Here is a 23,545-nt window from a genome sequence, read left to right as displayed (position 1 = left end):
CACACATCCGAGTTGGATGTGCGCCTGCCGAACTGACATCTAAATGATGCGGGGTGACATCGGGGCACATGCCCAATGTCACCCTGCGTCATTTTAAGCATCGGTGAGCGGGCCCAGACTTTACTGGCTGACCGGAAGATGCTAGCCACAATATTTTTGGTGGGTGAAAATGGGAAATGTCCGTTAGCCTGGGAAGTTAAGAAAATACAAAGGATTGTTCAAAGTGCTTTATCTACAGAAGCACTGGCTTTTGCAGAAACAGTGAATATGGGATTCCATTTGTCGATATTTTAGAGGAAATTCTACACAAGGGTATACTGAAAACAGTTTGCCCACTGAATGTTACATAGATAATTATTCCCTGTGGGATACTGTACACTCTAAAAAGTGTAAGTGAAAAAAGATTATATATTGGCTTTATTAGCATGAAACAAATGTCAGAAAAAAGGAAATCTCCAAGATCAAATGGGTTAGTGCAGGTCATCAATTATCTGATTGTTTCATGAAAAGGAGTTCTTGCATCAAAAGATTATTGAGGATTCTAGAAGACAGTGTCTTGTAATGTAATGATTTGGATAGAATATGGAAAATTATTTTTTTCTTCCCAGATTTGTTTTAAAATTTTGTTTATGAATATTATTTGTTAAGTTTTATTTAAAATGAACCGGAAAGGGAATCCGTTTATTGCATAAATTAAGGTTGAGTGTATACAGGCGGGAGGCACTTGTTGGATAATTAATTGCATATATAAACTGTCACTTATTGTCCCTGGTAGGAGCTATACATTTGTAATGTCTCACTTTGTGAATAAATCTAAAACTGTGGAAAGATTGGCTCCTGGTGTCCTGCTTCACCAACTGGCTATCAAAAGTTTAACATTAAGAGTTGTTTTTTTGTGTGGAGGATGTGATGATGGAAGATCTGAAACAGAGGGGACATACCTGAGGAGAGAGAACTATTAGCAATATCAGCTAACATGGGTGCTCTCTCTCTTCCTTTAGGATGCTCATTAAAACCCATCTCTTTGTTGTTGTTTAGAGTTGAATTGGATAACTTTATTCTTTATTTTAAACAAAGCACTTTGAATACATGTGATGGATGTCAATTAAAATGTTCCTCATCTAATTAATAATAATATTATTGAAAAGGTCGGTACTAATAAATCACATGTAATTTACATTAATTTATGACACTCCCTTTTGTTTGATAGAAACCTAAAGTGAAAGACCAATTAGTTGACTTTGGTCTGTGAGAGGAAAAATATAATCCAGCACATTGCAGAAAATACCAACAATAATAATCCCAGCTCTTAGTTTAATTCCCTGCATACAACAAGAAAAGGGTTTGTGTGGATTATAATATAGTCATCATGGCTCTCATTAGATTCACGCTGCATATATGCCAATACCATTGTACCAAGTGTATTTTGGGCAATGTGTGAGACTCCATTGTGATTCAAAAGTCAGGGTCTGGTGATGTCATTTTCACCCCAATGATATTTTAATCTGCAGCAGTTTGCTTGATGTCTGGTGCTGGCCTTACAATGGACATTCAGCTCCAAGGAGGAACATTGACACCATATACAGACTGGAGTCAGACCTAACCTATTTACATTGGGGCCAAGAATTAAAATGACCTAGGCCCTATGTCGGTGCCTTGAGTTACAGTCAAGGCTCCAATGCATATTGACGGCAGCTTGTGCCGCATTCACATGTTTCACAACATGTAGCTTTCCAGCTAAAATACAACAGGGTGGAGTTCCTACTTTGCACTTGAAGTTGTGCTGGTTTTCCAAAGTTATGGCTTAAGTTTTCACTCAAACTTATTTGCATAATCATAAACATAAAATCAAGAACCATGGCAATCTGGCAGTGTGATAGGATGCAGTTGTTCTGGGATTTTTCCTGATATTAAAAAAAATATTTAATTAAGAATGGTAACCTGGTGTAGTTTTTTTAGAGCAACCAAAAATGGGGTAATCACAAAAAAAGTATTTTTAATAAGCGTCTAGTCCACCACCTGTGAGTAAATTAATTTTATATCACTGAAAATAAATTTTAAAACATTATATTGAACCATTTATCAGTTTAATTAATGAAAACTAGTCAGTTTCCTAATAAATTAAATTCTTTAATACTTAAAAACTTTTCAAACATGTGTACTAGTGCCTTAGTGCATAAAACAAAACGCTTCACTTGAAGCGCCAGCTTGAATTGATGTAGCTGGCAGAAACTCATCCTGTTAATATGTCAATCTGGGACATAGTGTTGTGGGCTGGACTGCCTTCCAGCTCAATGTTTTTTAAACTAATGCTAAAGATTACAGAAACTCAAGTTACGCTTTCCATAACTTGTGCTTAAAATTCCTCGATCTTTTACACTGATTTTAAGCAAGCAGAAGCTCTAGGTTAGCATCAATAAAAGTAATGTAATGAGTTAGATAAATAAATATAAAACAATTGGTGCAAGAAACACACTCCATCCTTCTACAATTCTTGTGGGAACCTTCCCCACTATTTCGTTATTAATACTTTACATACCTAGAATTTCAGCAGAGAAGCAGGCCATTCAACCCATCAGGTCCATGCTCCACAAAAGCCTCCGCTCACCCTGCTTCATCTAACTCTACAAGTTTATCCTTCTATTTGTTTCTTCCTCATGTACCTGTCTAGCTTCCCCTTAAATCAACAATACTATTAGCCTCAACAATTCCAATGTATTAGTGCGCTCCACAAACTAACCATTTTATTTTTTATTTATGATCTTTAGTTTTGGACATCAGATCTCTTCATAATTTTAAAGACCACTATTAGATCTAGGCTAATGTGCTTACAGGACACAGAGAAAATGAGTTGTACACAGGAGCATTACTTAAGCATGTGAACATGGCTACTTTCTGAATCTCCATAGTTCTATTAAAAACGGAATTATAATCACTTTATTTTCCTTTCAATGAAATAACCTTCGCTCCCTTAGCCTGTAATATAGGTCTTGTGGTTCCTCAGTTAAAGAAATGACAATAGTTAAAGGAAAGTCTACAGCGATAAAGTACTTCAATTAATTAAAGGGAACGTATCAAGACGACATTACACGTACCCTATTATAGCAATGTAACTAATATTGCATAAATGTACTGCGTTCAAGTCAACATGTCTTAAAGCACTTTCCAGAATACTGTTATCTTGACAAATGCAGCAAGAATTCTGCACCAGCGATAACCCACATGCAGCAGTGGGAAAAATTATCAGAATAATTGCCTTCTTGGTGGTTTCCTTTTAGAAAAAAACTTGTCCAGAATATTTGAATATATCCATAAATATTCTGTTCTTTTTCAAAAATGTTGTTTTCATTTAGCAGCTAAGTGGACTTTTATTTAGCATACATTCAGTGGAATGGCTTATTTCCTCACTTAACTTCTTCTCCATAAACAGTCATTAAAATAGCATTTTTTTCTGTGCGTACTAAATATACCATAACATTAAAATTGAATATTTTTTCAATTTGTGTGATTATCCTTTGTTCTTATTTACAGTTAAAGGTTCACCATTAGGTGATTCATAAATAAGTATTACCATTATGTGAATCTTTTAACCAGGTCCTGTTTGATTCCTGACCTTCAGAATAACTTCGTCTATGATGAGCTATTCTTGGTTTCTGTAGCAAACTTTGTTTTGTGTACAGCGATATCTGTGTGTCAGAAAATAAGAGATCCTCCATTCTGTTATCTATAAGAAAATAAATAAATTAATAAAATAAATTACTCGTATAATAGAAATATAGAAATGATAGAAAATAACTTTTAATTTACAACCTTTTGAGGGATATTTTACTTTATTTCTATATATTCACTAACATGTTATTTTGGTCAAACATTGTGGATGGAATCGTCCCTAAGTGCAGTAACGGCTGGGAAGAATGATATCGTCTCAATCCCGCCGCGTTAATTATGCAATCCCAGAAAACCCGCCAGTTCAATGGCAGGGGGGGTCTCATTCACCCACCATGCCACCACCTCGCCGCTTCATCATGCTGGGCGCCAAATGCAGCCATGCACATACCTCTCAGTGCTTCCAGCCCAGGACAGCAGGCATGATCCTGAAAGGCAAAAAGACTACAGCCCCCAGGTTCAATGATGCGTCTGTCGAGCATCTTTTGGACACAATGGAGGCCCGCTGTGCTGTCCTCTACCCCTGCTCTGGCCACAGGATGGGCAGCAACATCACCAATCTGGCTTGGGAGGCCGGCAGCGGTGATCAGCACCAATGCTCTGCAAAAGAGGACAGCCACCCAGTTCCGCAAGAGGATGAATGATCTCTTTCATTCCGCCAGGGTAAGTCACTCTTCTCACCACTCTTAACTCACACACTCACAAACCCATCACAGATCCACAGGGCCCTCACTTACTGCCTGTTCAAGGGACATCATTGTTCACTCTCTCACATACACCTTCATTGTCCTCATCCTTTCCATGGGGCTACTCAATACCCTTACATGACAGGCATACTTATCATCTGGCTTGGCAGGCACCCTGCTTACACGCTCTCCATCTCTATTCATGCAGGACAAGCTGGCACGCAAGAGGGAGAGGTCGCAGACCAGTGGAGGAATGCCTGAAATCGAACTTTAGAAACAGAGCCACCTAGCTGGCCAGTGAGAATCTGGACTGTTCCTGTGCTAATGGTGATGTCAGTGGTGCTCTCCAAGTGAGGATCCAACAGTGCAACATCCATCAGCCAACATCCATCTGCTTCGTAGGCCAGTGCCATGCACTAATTATCTCCCCTTGCTTTCTTAGGCACATCTGGGAAACAGACGATGGAGTCCACGACCCAGGGCCTCCAACCAAGTCCTGAGGAAACCTCTGAAGAGGAATCTGAAGGCACCCTCCTTGAAGTCCCATCACAGCGCTCCCCACACCCTCCACCAATGCAGAGACATACACCTTGGTGGGGCTTAACTTTAGAGTAACGTCAGGATCACAATCTGGTGAGAACATCGCACGTTCTGATCCACAGCAGGCGGTGGCAGGGACTTCCCAACGCTCAGAGAACTGCTAGAGGTCAGAAAATTGCTGAGTCCGAGTCAGATGACAAGCCTCTGGACTCGGTCATGGCTCAGTTGCTGGAGGGCAGAATGATATTGTCGCTGGACTAGTAATCCAGAGACCCAGGGTAATGCTCTGGGGACCTGGGTTCAAATCCCACCCCAGCAGATGGTGGAATTTAAATTAAAAAAAAATCCGGAATTAAAAGTTTTACGATGACCATAAAACCGTGGTCAATTGTTGTAAAACCCGATCTGGTTCACTAATGTCCTTTAGAGAAGGAAATCTGTCGTCCTTACCTGGTCTGGCCTACAGCAATGTAGTTGACTCTTAAATGGCCTAGCAAGCCACTCAGTTGTATCAAACCGCTACAAAAATGGGATGAAACTGGATGGACCACCCAGGATTGACCTGGGCACCGGAAACGACAAATGCAATACCAGCCCTATCGACCCTGCCTTACTAATATCTGGGGGCTAATGCCAAAATTGGGAGAGCTGTCTCACGGACTAGTCAAGCAGCAGCCTAACATAGTCATCCTCAGTGAATCATATCTCACAGATAATGTCCCAGACACCACCATCACCATCCCTGGGTATGTCCTGTCCCACCGCTAGGACATACCCAGCAGAGTGGTACACAGTTGGGAGGGAGTTGCTCTGGGAGTACTCAACATCGACTCCAGACCCCATGCATTCTCATGGCATCAGGTCAAACATGGGCAAGGAAACCTCCTGCTGATTACCAGATACCGCCCTCCCTCAGCTGATGAATCAGTGCTCCTCCATGTTGAACACTCCTTGGAGGAAGCACCAAGGGTGTTGAGGGTGCAGAATGTACTCTGGGTGGGGGACTTCAATATCCATCATGAAGAGTGGCTCGGTAGCACCACTACTGACCCAGCTGGCTGAGTCTTAAAGGACATAGCTGCTAGACTGGGTCTGCGGCAGGTGGTGAGGGAACCAACAAGAGGGAAAAACATACTTGACCTCATCCTCACCAACCTGCCTGCCACAGATGCATCGGTCCATGACAGTATTTGTAGGAGTAACCACAGCACAGTTGTGGAAACAAAGTCCCGCTTTCACATTGAGGATACTATCCATCGTGTTATGTAGCACTACCAAGGGGCTAAATGAGTGAGATTTTGAACAGATCTAGCAACTCAAGACTGGGCAGCTTTGAGGTGCTATGGGCCATCAACAGCAGCAAAATTGTACTTGAACATAATCTGTAACCTCATGGCCCAGCATATCCCCCACTCTACCATTACCAACAAGCCAGGGGATCAACACTGGTTCAGTGAAGAGTGCAGGAGGGCATGCCAGGAGCAGCACCAAGCATACCTAAGAATGAAGTGTCAGCCTGGTGAAGCTATATCACAGGACTAATTGCATGCCAAACAGCATAAGCAGCAAGTGATAAACAGAGCTGAGTGATCCCACAACCAACGGATCAGATCTAAGCTCTGCAGTCCTGCCACATCCAGTCGTGAATGTTGGTGGACAACTAAACAATTCACTGGAAGAGGAGGCTCCACAAATATCCCCATCCTCAATGATGGAAGGGCCCAGCACATCAGTGCAAAAGATAAAGCTGAAGCATTTGCTACAATCTTCAGCCAGAAGTGTCAGGTGGATGATCCATCTTGGCCTCTTCCGGAGGTCCCCAGCATCATAGATGCCAGTCTTCAGCCAATTTGATTCACTTTGTGTGATATCAAGAAACGGCTGAAGGTACTGGACACTACAAAGGCTACGGGCCCTGACAATATTCTGATAATAGTACTGAATGCTTGTGTTCCAGAACTTGCCGTGCCCCTAGCCAAGCTGTTCCAGTACAGCTACAACACTGGTATCTACCTGGCTATGTGGAAAATTGCCCACGTATGTCCTGTACACAAAAAGCAGGACAAATCCATCCCGGCCAATTACCGCCCCATCAGTCTACTCTCCATCATCAGTAAAGTAATGGAAGGGGTCATCAACAGTGCTTTCAAGCGGCATTTGCTTAGCAATAACTGCTCACTGATGCCCAGTTTGGGTTCCACCAGGGCTATTCAGCTCCTGACCTCATTACAGCCTTGGGTCAAACATTGACAAAAGAGCTGAACTCCTGAGGTGAGGTGAGAGTGACTGCTGCTCTTGACATCAAGGCCGCATTTGACCGAGTGTGGCATCTAGAAGCCATAGCAAAACTGGAGTCAATGGGAATCAGGGGGATAAACTCTCCACTGGTTGGAGCCATACCTAGCACAAAGATTGTGGTTGTTGGAGGTCAGTCATCTCACCTCCAGGACATCACTGCAGGAGTTCCTCAGGGTAGTGTCCTTGGCCCAATCATCTTTAGCCGCTTCATCAATGATCTTCCTTCCATCATAAAGTCAGAAGTGGGGACGTTTGCTGATGATTGTACAATGTTCAGCACCATTTGCGACTCCTGAAGCAGTCCATGTCCAAATGCAGCAAGACCCAGACAATATCCTGGCTTGGACTGACAAGTGCCAAGTAACATTCATGCCACACAAGTGTCAGACAATGACCATCTCCAAGAAGAGAGAATCCAACCATTGACCTTGAGGTTCAATGGCATTACCATCACTGAATCCTCCACTATCAACATCTTGGGGGTTACCATTGTCCAGAAACTGAACTGGACTAGCCAGATAAATACTGTGGCTACAAGAGCAGGTCAGAGGCTAGAAATCATGCGATGAGTAACTCACCTCTTGACTCCCTAAAGCCTGTCCACCATCTACAAGGCCCAAGTGAGGAGTGTGATGGAATACTCCCCATTTGCCTGGATGAGTGCAGCTCCCACAACACTCAAGAAGCTTGACACCGTCCAGAACAAAGCAGTACGCTTGATTGGCACTACATCCACAAACATTCACACCCTCCACCACAGAATCACAGAGTGCAGAAGAGGCCCTTCAGCCCATTGAGTCTGCACCAACATCTGAGAACCACCTGACTACCTACCTAATCCCATTTACCAGCACTTGGCCCATAGCCTTGAATGTTATGACGTGCTAATTGCTCATCCAGGTACTTTTTAAAGGATGTGAGGCAACCCGCCTCCACCACCCTCCCAAGCAGTCCAGACCGTCACCATCCTCTGGGTAAAAAACTTTTCCCTCACATCCCCCCTAAACCTCCTGCCCCTCACCTTGAACTTATGTCCCCTTATGACTGACCCTTCAACAAATGGGAACAGCTGCTCCCTATCCACCCTGTCCATGCCCCTCATAATCTTGTACACCTTGATCAGGTCGCCCCTCAGTCTTCTCTGCTCCAACGAAAACAACCCAAGTCTATCCAACCTCTCTTCATAATTTAAATGTTTCATAGCAGGCAACATCCTGGTGAATCTCCTCTGCACCCACTCCAGTGCAATCACATCCTTCCTATAATGTGGCGACCAGAACTGCACACAGTACTCCAGCTGTGGCCTCACCAAGGTTCTACACAACTCCAACATGACCTCCCTACTTTTTTAATCTATGCCTCGATTGATAATGGCAAGTGTCCCAAATGCCTTTTTCACCACCCCACTAACATGCCCCTCCGCCTTCAGAGATCTATGGACACACAAGCCAAGGTCCCTTTGTTCCTCAGAACTTCTTAGTATCATGCTATTCATTGAATACTTCCTTGTCAAATTACTCCTTCCAAAGTGTATCACCTCACACTTTTCAGGGTTAAATTCCATCTGCCACTTATCTGCCCAATTGACCATCCCGTCTATATCTTCCTGTAGCCCAAGACACTCAAGCTCACTGTTAACCATCCAGCCAATCTTTGTGTCACCCGCAAACTTACTAATCCTAACCCCACACAGTCATCTATGTCGTTTATATAAATGACAAATAATAGGGGACCCAGCACAGATCCCTGTGGTACGCCACTGGACCCTGGCTTCCAGTCACTAAAGCATCCTTCTCTCATCACCCTCTGTCTCCTACAAGTAAGCCAATTTTGAATCCACCTTATCAAATTACCCTGTATCCCATGTGCATTTGCCTTCTTTATAGGTCTCTCATGTGGGACCTTGTCAAAGGTTTTGCTGAAATCCATATAACCTACATCAACGGCACTACTCTCATCTACATACCTGGTCACCTCCTCAAAAAAATTCAATCAAATTTGTTAACCATGACTTCCCTTTGACAAAGCCATGCTGACTATCCCTGATCAAACCTTGCCTCTACAAGTGGAGATAGATTCTCTCCTTCACGCACAGTGGCAGCAGTGTGTACCATGTACAAGATACACTGCAGGAATTCACGAAGGCTCCTTCGACAGTACCTTCCAAACTCATGGCCACTACCATTTAGAAGGACAGGGCAGTAGATAGATGGAAACACCATCACCTGGAAGTTCCCCTCCAAGTCACTCACCATCCTGACTTGGAAATGTATCGCTGTTCCTTCACTGTTGCTAGGTCAAAATCCTGGAACTCCCTTCCTAACAGTACTGTGGGTGTACCTATGCCACATGGACTGAAGAGCTCTCATCTCTTCAGTATCTGTGACCAGTGTCCTGTGCTCCTGAAGGGGAAGATGCTGAAGGTGGACAAAGGATCAGGTGCTCTTTACGTTTTGTGCCTGTGTCTCCGTGATATGACCCTGATCACAGAGCACAAGCGAGCAACCCTTGGCCAGACAGGAGTCAGACATTCTCAGAGGTTATGTGAAGATCTATGGAGTGTCCTCACTGCATGTCATCATCATCCTCCTGCAACAGAGTGACTATTAGGGCCTCCACTGCGTCTCAATGACAGGAGCAAATCACAGAGGGTATGTGCGCTGCCATAAGCCAGTCTGGAGTCACATGTTCATAGATGCAATGTGAGGATCTATGGTGCCTCTTCACTGCATGTCATCATCATCCTCCACAAATCTAGCAGCTAAATGGCCTCCTGAGCGTGCCTGCCTTGTCTGGCCAGTGCGAGGGTGTCATCGTCAACTTCGAGGACCTCCTCACCCTTATTCCAGTCAACAGCCTCCCCATCGGATGAGGCCTCTAGTTCCTCTATCTCCACCTCAGCCAGCTCCTCTCTCTGTTGCAGTGCCAGGTTGAAAAGGGCGCAGCAGGCAATGACAATGTGTGCCACCCTCTGTGGACTATATTGCATGGTTCAACCAGACCTATCCAGACACCAGAACCTCATTTTCAGCATTTGAATAGTTTGCTCCACCAAGTTGCGAGTTGTAGTATGAGCCTCATTATACTGTCGCTCTGCTGTAGTCTGAGGCTGCTGCACTAGTGTCATCAGCCACGGCCTCTGCGGGTAGCCCTTGTTCCCAAGGAACCTTCCCTGCAGCCTCTGTGGACCCTGGAAGACATCAGTGATCTGTGGCTGACTGAGAATGGAGGAATCGTGGACACTCTCTGGTAACCGTGCGCAGACCTGCAGGATGCGTTTGGGGTGGTCGCACACCAGTTGCACATTCAGTGAATGGAAGTCCTTGCGGTTGACATATTTGACCATTTGTTGCGACGGAGATCTGAACACCACCTGAGTGCAGTCAATGGCACCCTGCACCTGTGCGAAACCTGAGATCTGGGCAAATCCAATCGCTCTTGCATCCTGGTTCTCCTGGTCCCGGGCGAAATATGCAAAGTTGTGTGCCCTCGTGAAGATAGCATCTGTGACTTCATGGATGCATCTGGTGGCTGGAGACTTTTGATATCCCTCAGAGGTCACCCGTGGAGCCCTGAAAGGAGCCACTGGCACAGAAATTGAGCATCGTGGTCACTTCCATGGCCACTGGCAGTGGATGCCCTCCATGTGTCTATGGTGCCAAATCCTGCAGTAGCTGACATATGTGACCAACCAGTTCCCTAGACATGCGCAGTTTTTAGCAACACTGGTTCTTGGTCAGCTGCAGGAATGAAAGGCACCATCTATAGATCCTGGGTCTAGCTAGGTGCCAACCAGTGATGGCTCACTATGGCTCTTCAGCGGCTTGTGCAGGAGCCCCAGCCGTCCCTTCTTCCTGAGGGCGCTGCTCCTCCCTCTGTGTAGCCAGGTGCCTCAGTTGCTCTCTTCTCCGCCATCTTCATTCTCTGTATGCAATGAGGCATCCAGCTAGTTCACCAGACTTCATGCTCCTGATGTACTCCTCCTGCTGGATGAAAGAGAGAGATGCGTAGGGTTCACTAGGGTGTTCTGAGAACCTCTCTTGATTAAGTCTGAAGGCCCCTTAATGCATCTCAGAGAGTGCTGGCCACCACTTGGATGGCCAGAGTTTAGTGCATTGCATGGCCGCTCAAAACCCCAACCACCTCCACCCCACTTCAACTGACTGATTGGTGGCAGCTTTGCCCATTGGACTGCATGCTGTACTCAGCTCAGGTGCAGGCATTTTTCTAATCTGCACCGCAAAGCTGCACTGTTAGCTTAAACCATGGGGGAGATGGGATGATGACATTGCAAGGGGGTGTGAGCGCCTCCACCAGTGACTGCTCCACGGCCAGCTTTAGCAAGGAGATTGTACAACGTACCCAGTTGTCCAACTGTTCTGCAGACAACTAAAACGCTCATTAGTTTGCAGTCTGTGCCCGAGGGGTGAAAAGCTCTGGAGCACTTAGTGGTACTTTCATACCTCTGCATTGCTTGACTGGACAGATAATCTAGAAGCCCAACTCCATGCATGTCAATGCGGCTACTTCTGAGCTGTCTCAGCTGCAGAGGATTGGTCACTTTATACAAGGTTTCCCTAATGTATGGCCACTTCCCTCCCCACCGACCCTGCACGTTCTTGTGCACTATCTTCAACCGCAGGGCAGCCCTTGCACCCCCCCACCAAGTTGCCTCAACCGCTGGGCAGCCCATACACTCCACCCCCCACTAAGTCCCCTCAACTGCAGGCCAGCCCTTGCCCCCACCCAATGCACCTCAAATTGAAGTCCAACAGGTGACCTTAGCAAGCGCTGTGCAATGTTACTGTACACTCACCTCCAAGTGCAGCCTGCCAAATGCATGCTTTATATATGCTGTTACGAAACATATCAGTGTGCAATCACGCCGACGTGGGCGGACGGTCCAGCGGGGTGGGGGGTGGGCGATGATTCTGGCAGGCTAGGCTTATAATGATACGCAGACGTATTACAATGAGGTTCCTGATATCCGATGGTGGGAAATGTGGCCCGCCATTGACAGGCTGAGTAGACAATTGCAAACTGGTTTCATGATGTTGTGAAACCGATTTTTGGCTTTCTCGGCATCTTGTCTGCTCATGCCGCTGAACACGCCTGATGCCAGTGGACAGGGAAAGTTCTGCCGTGTGTGTGAATATGAAGGTTCAATGCTGCAATGGGGATAGGGAGCTAAGCAAAGCTCTAACTGACACTATTTGCTTTCCATTATCTTGAAGTTTCTTATTCTGTAAAGAAGCTGCATATTCCTACATAGATTGGCATAGAGTCTGCACAGTCATTTCTGAATTGTAAATTGCAAGCAATGGCACAATTACATTGTGTGAACAATTAAATAGGATATGGAGGACACTACATTAGTAGTTAATCGATTGAAAGAGACTGGAATTTAGTGAAGTGTAAGACATAGGCCCCAAAGGGTCCAAGAATGGCTGCCAGAGTGGGAGAGGTGGAGATCAATGCAACAGAAGTATATAGAACCTGCTTCTACTTAAAGGGAAACTGGCATCAAAAGGAGTGGGCCAAGAGACAGAGCTGGAGATCAGCAGTGGGACATGAGAGCTGAGAGCTGAAGTCCAGACACGTTATTTAGCTGAGCAGACAGGAGAGTAGTTGGTAAGTTTTAAGTTCTTTTCTCTCTAAACAGCAGCAGTAGTTTAAACTGGTACTGGGGAGATATAAGTACTGCGTTAAATTTATAGCTTAACTAATTAAATCACTTGATATAACTACAGATAATTGTTGAGTGATATTTCTAAACTTAATTAGTTAAACAAAACACATTAAAATTGGCAGGGTAGGTGATGTGTCACAGCTGTAGCATGTGGGTGCTGGTGGATACCTGTGTGATCCATAACAACTACACCTGCAGAAAGTGTCTGCAGTTTGAGGAACTTCTGCTCAAAGTTGATGAACTGGAGTCTGAGCTTTGAAAACTGTGATGCATCAGTGGGGGGAGAAAGTTACCTGGACACTTTGCTCCAGGAGGCAGTCACACGCCTTATACTAGGTACTTTGAAACTGATCTCTGATCAGGGACAGGAAAGTGTGACTGCAAGTGAGGCAGGTATGAGGTTTCAGAAAGTAGCACTAGAGGAACCTCAGCTCTTGCAATTGTCCAACAGGTTTGAGGATCTTGCAGCCTGCAAGGAGGGTGGATGAGCAAACAGACCATGGAGCCTTTCAAGTGTGGCGGGGGGAGGGTGGGGCTAATGTAGTGGTAGTAAGGGACAGTATAATCCGGGGATAGACACAGCCAAAGGTGTGACTCCAGAACACTGTATTGCTGCACAGTGCCAGGGTTTGGGACATCTGCTCAGGGCTGGAGAGCAACTTGCAGTAGGAGGGGAGGATCCAGTTGTCGTGGTCCACATGGGTACCAACGACATAGATAGGACTAGGAAAGAGATTCTGCGTAGGGATTAGGGGCGGCCAGGGGCTAAATTTAAAAAACAAAACCACAAAGGTAATAATCTCAGGAATACTACCTGAGCCACGAGTGAATTGGTGCAGGATAAATAAGATTAGAGGCTTGAATGCGTGGCTCAAAGATTGGTAGGAGAAATGGGTTTTGATTCATGGGACACTGGCACAGGGACCAGTGTTCTGGTGAGTCATATAATTAAGGCGGTAGAGAGGACTTTAAACTAAATAGTGGTAGGAGGGATCACACGAGGGGAGATGTAGTAAATTAAAGAGAAAGGATGAGGCACTAGGGCAGAGTAGCTAAATATGTAATGAAGACCGGAGTGTGGCAGGAAGGGCAAGTGTATGAACTTAGAGTGCACCAGCAGATAAGGCATGAGTTTGCAAGAATGATAAAAAAGACAGAAGGAAAGGCTCTGTATCTGAATGCACACAGCATTCGAGTGTGGTGGGGGAAGTGTGGGGGCTAATGTAGTTGTAGTAAGGGACAATATAATCTGGGGATAGACACAGTTCTCTGCAGCCAAAAGTATGACTCCAGAACGCTGTATTGCCTGCCCAGTGCCAGGGTTTGGGACATCTGCTCAGGGCTGGAGAGCAACTGCAATGCACACAGCATTCATAACAAAACAGATTAATTGATAATGCAAATAGAAATAAATATATATGACCTGATAGCCATTTCAGAGATATGGTTGCAAGGTGACAAAGGCTGGGGCTTAAATATTCAAGGTTATTTGACATTTTGGAAAGACAGGAACCTGGGCAAAAGTGCTAGGGTAGCTGTGTTAATTAAGGATGACATCTGTACAGTAGTGAGAGATGACCTTAGTTCTGAAGATCAAGATGTAGAATCAGTTTTGGTAGAGATAAGAAATAGCAAAGGTAAGAATTCAAATGAGGGAGTATCTTATAGGCCCCCAACAGTAGCTACACTGTAGGGCAGAGACCAGGTAATTTGCAATGAGACAGGGCTAATTGATGACCTCTTAATAAAGGAGCCTCTAGGCAATAGTGATAATAACATGATAGAATTTTGCATTCAGTTTGTGGGTAAGAAGTGTGGGTTTAAGCCTAGTGTCTTAAAGTTAAATAAAGGCAATTACAAGGGTAAGAGGACAGGGTTGGCTAAAGTGAACTGGGAAAATAAGTTAAAAGGCAGGATAGTGGCAAAGCAATGGCAGACATTTAAGGAGATATTTCATAACTCTCAGCAAAGATATAGGCCAATGAGAAAGAAAGGGTGGAATCATCCCAGATTTGCACTAAGTGTGGTAGTGGCAGGTAAAACGACATCTTACCCGCTGGCCGCAATGGCGGATTTTCATGCCATATCGTCCCAATCCTGCCACATTATTTATGTATTCCCGAAAAACTTGCCTTTTTGATGGCGGGTATGCTCTCATTCGCGCGCCTGTCATCATTTTGCCGCTTCATCATGCCGGTTGCCATATTTAAAGTTCAGCTATGTGCACACACCTCAGAGCTTCCAAGCCATGACTACTGCAAGGAAGATGTCCACAAAAGACAAAAAGACTGCAGCCCCCAGGTTTAGCGACGCGTCACTGGAACACCTTTTGGATGTTGTGGAGGCCCATCGCGATGTCGTCTACCACTGCTTTGGCCACAGGATGGGGAGTGGCGTTACCAAACAGGCTTGGGAGGTGGTGGCAGTGATGGTCAGGGCCAATGCCCTGCAAAAGAGGACAGCCACCCAATGCCACTACAGGATGAATGGTCTTATCTGTTCTACCAGTGTAACTCATTCTTCTCATCACTCAACACACACACTCACAAACCCATCACACATCCACAGGGATCTCACACCTCAAGGGACAACACTGCTAACTCTCTCACACACCCTCACATCTCCATCAGGCTCATATCCTCTCGAGCTCACATTGTCATTCCTGTCCATGGCACCGCTCGCCACACAAACATTCCATGCAATGTCATGCGTCCTGCTCATACTCTCTCCATCTGTTTTCGTGCAGGAGAAGCCTGCTCACATCAGGAGGGAGTGGTCTCACACTAGGCCCCTCACTCACTTTGAGGAACGTGGCATCGTGCTGACTGGTGAGGACGTGGACTGTGCCTGAGAGGGCAATGAGGTCAGTGGTGAAACTCATGTGAGGATCCTGCACCACATCATTCCTCCCTCAATGCAACTGTGAGTGCCCTCTCTCCCGCTTTTGACTCTGTTGTCATGTGCTACTCATCTCTGCTTTGGTTCACAGGGCGCTCTGCCAAGGGACAAACATTCTCAGCCAGCCAGTCCCTCAGCTCCATCCACAACCTCATCTGCAGCCAAGAGGACTCCTCCTCCATTGAAGAGGTGGAAATAAGCAGCCCAGAAGACCCATCACCACAGAGGGAGCAGCCAGCCCAGGAGTGATTCTGGAGGGAAAAGTGTGTGTGGCAGGGCCTTTCGGAGCCTCGTGCAAGCACTCTCCCACACATGCAGATCCTTCATGTTTCAAATACACCTCAATTTTCTGAGTATTTTGAACGCTGCCTGCTAGGGTTCGATTTCAGTTGTCCATCTGATCTGACCTGCAACTCCGCCCACCCACTGATCACTTTCCCATGCAGCACATGATCTCGCCCACCACGACTCTTGTTTCACTTTCAATTTAGCAAGCATGGTCTGGTTCACTGCTTTGTGCGCTTCCCCGTCTTTTCCCCTTCCCCAGTCACCTATTTCCTCTCCGCCATCAGTTGCCCAGCATCACCTTCCACCACTCCTCCATTAACTATCAGCCACAATCCTTTTCCTTCTGTCTTCCCCCTTCAATACCTTCAATATCCCCCCAACCTCATCCCATCCTGACACCTTCATTCCCCTCCTCCCAACCTCAACCCATCCTGACACCTTCATTCCTCCCTCCCAACCTCACCCCATCCTGACACCTTCAGTCTGCCCCTCCCAACCTCACCCCTCCTGACACCTCTTCCTCTCCCAGCCGATCCTAGCCCTTCCTCTCCCACCCCCTGAACCATCTCCCGTTGTGAGCATCAGCAGTGACTATCCAACTTGCATGTGCTATTTCGCAGCAGAGCCATGTCCATGAGAATCCACCCAGCATGCCATGAACATTCCTCCTGTGTGCCATTGATGTCAGGCTCCAGCTTCTTCTGTTCCTCGGATGTCCACAATGTGAGCAAAGCCCTGGCAGGTAAGTTCTGACTTCTGCAAGTCACAGTTGTCAAGACATGTTCTACACCTCTGTGCTTTCCCCTCGACGTGGTGGACAATCCAGCGGTGGGGAAGTGGGGGTAGTGTGACGATTCTGGTGGGCAGGCCTAATAATGATATATTGATGTATTACAATGAGGTTTCCGATGCCCGATGGCGGAGAACGGGAGCGGACTGAGTGGACGATCGCGAATTGGTTTCATGCCGTTGTGAAAGTAATTGCACCATATTATCCTCTCACGCACCAAACAGATGACAGAAATTAAGAGTGTGAGAGAAAGCTAGCCAGAAATATAAAAACAGATAGCAAGAGTTTCTACAAGTATTTAAAATGGAAATGAGTAATTAAAGTGACTGTCATAGGAAAAATACTAGAATTCGTTATTAAGGAGGTAATAGAAAAACATTTAGAAAATCATATTACAATCAGGCAGAGTCAACATGGTTTTGTGAAGGAGAAATCATGTTTGACTAATTTATTGGAGTTCTTTGAGGAAGCAATAAGCATGCTGGATAAAGGGAAACCTGTGAATGTGGTGTACTTGCATTTCAGGGAAAATGCTAGAATCCATTATTAAGGAGATGATGGTGTAGTGTTAATGTAACTGGACTAGTAATCCAGAGGCCCAGGCTAATGCTTTGGGACAGGCAGTTGATGGAATTTAAATTTAATTTTAAAAATCTGGAATTGAAAGCTAGTCTCAATAAGGGTGACCATGAAACTACCATTGATTGTTGTAAAAGGCCACTTGATTTGCTAATGCCCTTTACAGAACAAAATCTGCCATTGTCACTCCAGACCCCCACAGCAATGTAATTGACTCTTAGCTACCCTTGGGAAAGGCTTAGCAAGCCACTCAGTTTAAGGGTGATTAGGGGTGGGCAACAAATGCTGGCCTTGCCAGTGACACTCACATCCCATGAAAGTATAAATAAAAAAAAGCAAGACATTCAGAAAATCATAATACAATCAGGGAGAGTCAACATGATTTTGTGAAGGAGAAATTATGTTTGATTAATTCATTAGAATTCTTTGAGGAAGTAACAAGCAAGGCAGATAAAGGGAAATCTCTGAATGCGGTGTACTTTAGTTTTAAAAAGGCATTTGATAAGGTGCCTCATCAAAGGTTACTACACAAAATAAGAGCTTATGGTGTAGGAGGTAACATATTAGCATGGATAGAGGATAGGTTAGCTAGCAGGAAGCAGAGGTTAGGGATAAATGATATATTTCCTGGTTGGCAAGCTGTATCTAGTGCAGTGCCGCTGGGATCAGTACTGGGGGCTCAACTATTTACAATCTATATCAATGACATGGATGAAAGGGCAGAATGTGTACTAGCTAAATGTGCCGATGACACAAAGATAGGCAGGAAAGTAAGTTGCCAAGAGGACATAAAGAGTCTACAAAAGGGTTTAAAAAGGTTAAATGAGTGGGCAAAAAATTGGCAGGTAGAATATAATGTGGGAAAATAAGAACTTGTCCACTTTGGCAGGAAGAATAAAAAAGCAGTAAATTATTGAACTGGAGAGAGACTGCAGAACTCCATGATACAGACAAATCTGGGGGTCTTGGTAGATGCATCACAAAAAGTTAGTATGCAGGTACAACAAGTGATTAGGAGGGTGAATGGAATGTTGGCATTTAATGCAAGGGGAACTGAGTATAAAAGTAGGGATGTGTTGCTACAGCTGTAAAGGCCTTATTGAGACTGCATCTGGAGTACTGTGTCTTGGTTTCCTTAGGGAGACAACCTTTTCTCATAAAATAATCCCTTCATCCCAGGATTCAGTTGAGTGAACCTTCTCTGAACTGCTTTTAATGCAATTATATCCTTTCTCAAATAAGGAGACCAAAACTCCCTTAAAGTTCTCTAATCATTATATATATAGGCTACTATGTTTGTGCTCCCTAAACATTGTACAAATTGCATATGGTACAGATAAACTTGCAGCTGTTATTGGCTGTCCTACCCAACATGTTAGACTGCATGGCCCAAGGGAGTCAAGGGTTATGGGGGGCATACAGGAAAGTGAGTTGAGACCACAATCAGATCAGCCATGATCTTATCAAATGGCGGAGCAGGCTTGAGGAGCTGCATGGCGTACTCCTGCTTGTAATTCTTATGTTCTTGTGAAGCAAGAAATCTGGCAGACTAAAATGACCTGAACTAAGAGAAGAACAGAATATTTCAGGAAATCTGATTTGGACATCCTCACTAAATAGAGCCGAAGAGATGAATTGTTTAGAGGCAGGGCAGGAAACCCTCTGTAGAGGAAGTTGCAGTGGCAGTGACTGCAATCTGCTTGATCTCAAGATTCTTTTATAATGTTGGAAGAATTTCAACAAAATTACCAGAAATTCAAGGTAAGCTATCTATTCCCCTAACCATTCCTGCCAATGCATGTTTTTCTTTCATTACACTCACGGTGTTCTAGGACAGAACTCTGATCCTTTCTCAGCTGCATTCTCTTGCTTCCTGCAAATGCACCTTCCCTCATTGTGCAATGGATGAGCAAGTATTACTAACTAATACCACCTATCCTTTATTAATTTTTGTTCCTCGAATAACCTGAAGCATCAAACGTTGTAGTAAAAACATTCCAGCCTTCATTGGAGCTTTCTTGTCTTCTCTCTCTGTCACAGGTAAAGTTGCCCATTGCCATTGGGAATCTCAAGCCAAGAGTTAAACAGTAAGATACCTTATGAAATATAAGCCCTGGAGTTGCTGGCAAGCCATGCAGCCTAACATGTTGTGGAAGGAGACATTGGAAAGCCAATGGCAGCTGTAAATTTATCTGTACCTTCTGCAATTTGTACAATGTTTAGGGAGTGCAAACATAGTAGCCAGAAATATGATTAGTGATCTTTAGAACCTAAGGGGGAATTACTACAATACCTGCATAACATTATAAAATTTATTTACTTTTCTTTCTCTTTGGATAACCCAAAGCAAGATGCCACTGAAGTAGAGGAGAATGAAAGAGACAGGTTGCTTTTCATATTAGCCCAGCTGCATTCTCACCCATGCCACCATTCATTTTCTCTCTACTCACCAGACAAGAGAAATTCATCTGGAGTTTTTCTGCTAAACTATCAAGTTTTTGACTTACAAATAATTAAACAATGGGAAAGAAGGTAAGCAAACCTTACCCTATGATCTTGGGGATGACCATTAACTTTAAAAAAGAAATTCAAACTCCCAGTTGTTAACTGAAAGAATTTATGCCACAAGGTTTCATGATTTAAACAAAAACTTTAACCGTTTAAGAATTAAATGAAGCAAGTACCACTAACCTAATACTATATTTCATAAACATTTATCCTCTAAGCCTGAAAATCTCAACAGAACATTTTCCATTTTAGGCTTATCTCTTTCCACCAAGAGTTCTCCTATAATTTACAGGATATTGAAGGTTCCTTCACTTCTCCTAGGACCAAACTAAGATGTGTCACAGCTCTCAGGAATCCATTCTGATTCTCCTTAGTGTTCCTGCCATTCTCTGAGGTATGAGATTTCTTGGGATCTTTTTACTAGCATCCGGATGGGCAACCCTCCTTAAACACCACTCGACTGTGGACACCTCGGCTTAAGCATGAGCCTCTTTGCTTTCTTGCTCAGTGACTCCAAAATCAGAAAACACCCTTGCTTCTGATAACCCTTTGCTACCTGTCTCAGCTGCTTCCAACCTGGCAGCCTGCTCTCTGCCTGTTTCAAAACTATTCCACGCCAGATATAAACCTGCCTGTTTGCTGTGAAAAATCACACAGATAAACACAAAACAAAAGGGTACCGCCCTAGCAACCTATCCCCATGACAACCCAGCACACCTGAAATGTCCTAGATAGAGATTTCAATTAATTAACTTCTCTTCCAATACATCCCTTTGATTCTGGCGCTCACACGAATAATTTAAGCCCCTTATGATGACAACTGTAGGCATCTTGTCTCCAGCAAGACTTAGAAAGGGGCCACCCATTATTTAATGCTTTTTCACTTCTAACTCTGGCTGGGATTTTCTTTTCCCGCCAGCATTGGGCGTGTTCGGTGCCGTGAGCGGGCAAAATGGCACGATTGGTTTCATGACGGCATGATGCTAGTTTGCGATCATCTGCTCAGCCTGCCACTGGCAAGCCGTGTTTCCTGCCATTGGACGTCAGGAACCTCACTGTAATACATCAGCATATCATTAGAAGGCCAGCCCACTGGACTCATCTCCCTCTGCTGGATTGTTGCCCACATCGGTGGGAAAACATGCCAACGTGTTTCACAACAGTACATAAGTGACGTGCAACTGGCAGGCTACACTTCGCTCAGGATTTCAAGGTTTGTTTGCCTTCTTTGCTTCAGTCAGCACCCACAGTCATCAACACCAGGCTTCACAGACTGATATGTGCGTGGCTACTGGCTGTAGGGCAAGGTCTTGCTTGGGGAAGGGGGAGAAGTGCCCTCAGGCAAGGGAAGAGGCTGCAGGACGAGAGCTGCACTGGGGAAGAAGGGCATCCCAGGGTGTGTGTGGGGCATATGTTGATCTGTGCAAGTGGCCTCAAGATGGTGAGGGCTGAAGAGAGGCAGAAGCCAGATGGACATGTGAAGGTATGTGTGTGAGAATGGGTGGTGATGTCCCTTGAACTGGCAGTAAGTGAGAGCCAGTGAATGTGTGATAGGTTTGAGTGTGTGAGTTTAGAGTGATGAGATGGTTGCCATAGCCTGGCTGCTCGGATGAGATTATTCATCCACTATCTGCATTGGATGGCCGACTTCTTCTGTGCAGCATTAGCACTGACCACTGCTGCCACTGCCTGCCTTGCTGGATTGGTGATGCTGCTGCTTGTCCTGTGGCTAGAGCGGGGGATAGAGGGCATCATGGCGGACCCCCAAGGCGTCCAAATGGCATTCCAGTGACGTGTCACTAAACCTGAGGGCTGCAGCCTTTTTGCCTTTCGGTGGACATCTTCCCTGCAGTAGTCATGGGCTGGAAGGACTGAGATCTGTGCATGCGCCTGGACTTTAAATATGGTGCCTGGCGTAATGAAGCGGCAAGGTGAATGTGGCAGGGCGAATGAGAGACCTCCTTCCATCGAAATGGCATGTTTCCCAGGGATGCATAAACAATGTGGTGGGTTTGGGACAATACGGTGTGAAAACCTGCCATCGTTTTACCCACCCGCTCTGGCACTTGGTGCAAATCTGGGACGATTCCGTCCTCTGACTTCATTAAATATACACTGGCCACCCTTTGAATTGCAATCATTTTAAGTTCATTTGCCAGCTTCTCACCTGGTGCTTCCATTATCTTACTTTTAAAAACTTCAATCTCCAAACTAAAATTTATAATCCTAAGACCTATGAATCATGAAATTAGACATTTTCACAACACTTATAATTCAAATAATTTATGTTCAGAAAATAATAACATGTGGCCAATCTACAAGAGCATAAGATAATATGTAAGATTTTCAAACACTCACTTAGTTCCCGATCTGAAGCATCATCATCTGCTCTTAGCCAAGTACAATGCCGTCTTTTAAGACTGTTTAAACTATTGGTGGTTAATTTAACATCCTCCACACTTCTACTGGTAGAAAGAAAAGATTTTAAATGTAACTTAATATTCAAAAAAAATTGAATCATATAATCAAAACATTCCCTTAGCCACTGATGGTAAAAAACCATTACCATCCATCGAGAATCTCAATCCAGGAACTTATCACAGAGACCCATATTTTTCATAAAGGTAATGAATTCTCAATAACTCATTTTACCTTGTAGGTGAAGGTTTCTTTTTATGGCATGACCTGGTCCTATATCTTTGTTCCTGTGATGCAGATTCATTAGACAACTTAGAAAGACTTTCCTCTAGCTTTTGCTTGAGTTTTGAAACTTCATCTTGCAGCTCTAGAATTTCTTCACTTAAGTAAAAGAATAAGTCGATAAATAAATCTATATGCATGAATACCTTAACAGCATTACCTCCTTAAGCATAGTGTGCTAAGTACATTTTATGTATAGTTGACAATATTTAAAATTTGGGGACTCCCTTTTGCACCTCCCCACCTCAAAGCTGTACACTCTCAATTAAAAGACAGAATGAATTGATTTACAAAAGTTACCATGACCAAATCAGTGTGGAACATATCTTCCAGTTCACAAGAGTAAAAAGTCATCTTGAACCATCCATTTACAATGATCATGAACTAAAAAGAATAGTAATAGAAAAGGAAAATACTGCAGATGTTGGAAATATGAAATAAATCTGAAAATTCTGGAAATATTCAGCAGGACTGGTAGTATCTGTGGACAGAGAAATAGAGTTAAGGTTTCCGATCTGTGATCTCTCATCAGAACTGAGAAAAGTTAGAAATGTAGTAGGTTTTGAGCAACTGAAGGGGAAAGGTGGGAAGAGGAATAAAAACGATGGTTTGTGATAGGGTGAAGGGCAGGAGAAATTAAATGACAAAAGGCTTCATGGTGAAAAGCCAAAGGAAGTGGTAATGGGATAAGTAAGGAAACAAAAGATGTGACTAGAGGAGGGGCAAATGGCAGGAGAGCAGTCATCCAAATGCAAATTAAAGAAATTAAGAAAGAAACAAGAGAAAAAAAAAGTGAAAAAAAGAAATGATCTACAATTGTTGAACACAATGTTGAGTCCAGAAAGCTGTAAAGCGTCTAACCTAAAGAGGAGATGCTGTTCCTCAAATAGTGTTGAGCTTCAT

The 23,545-nt window shown here is 44.3% G+C and overlaps 1 protein-coding gene across 1 annotated transcript in view; it reads right to left on the bottom strand.

The window, feature by feature from the left end:
- LOC121289377 overlaps positions 1-23,545 on the bottom strand; it is a 61,896-nt gene that overhangs the window by 19,263 nt on the left and 19,088 nt on the right. The window contains exons 6-9 of the mRNA XM_041208755.1: positions 22,595-22,741; positions 22,301-22,407; positions 22,110-22,175; positions 3,572-3,724 (exon numbers count right to left, since the gene is read on the bottom strand). Of these exons, the coding sequence (XP_041064689.1) occupies positions 3,572-3,724; positions 22,110-22,175; positions 22,301-22,407; positions 22,595-22,741 (473 nt within the window). The remainder of the gene's footprint in view (positions 1-3,571; positions 3,725-22,109; positions 22,176-22,300; positions 22,408-22,594; positions 22,742-23,545) is intronic.

Source organism: Carcharodon carcharias, chromosome 16 (assembly GCF_017639515.1).
Source record: "Carcharodon carcharias isolate sCarCar2 chromosome 16, sCarCar2.pri, whole genome shotgun sequence".
NCBI lineage: Eukaryota > Metazoa > Chordata > Chondrichthyes > Lamniformes > Lamnidae > Carcharodon > Carcharodon carcharias.
The sequence above is the reverse complement of the archived record's forward strand: the minus strand, read 5'-3'. Positions and strand labels throughout refer to the sequence as shown.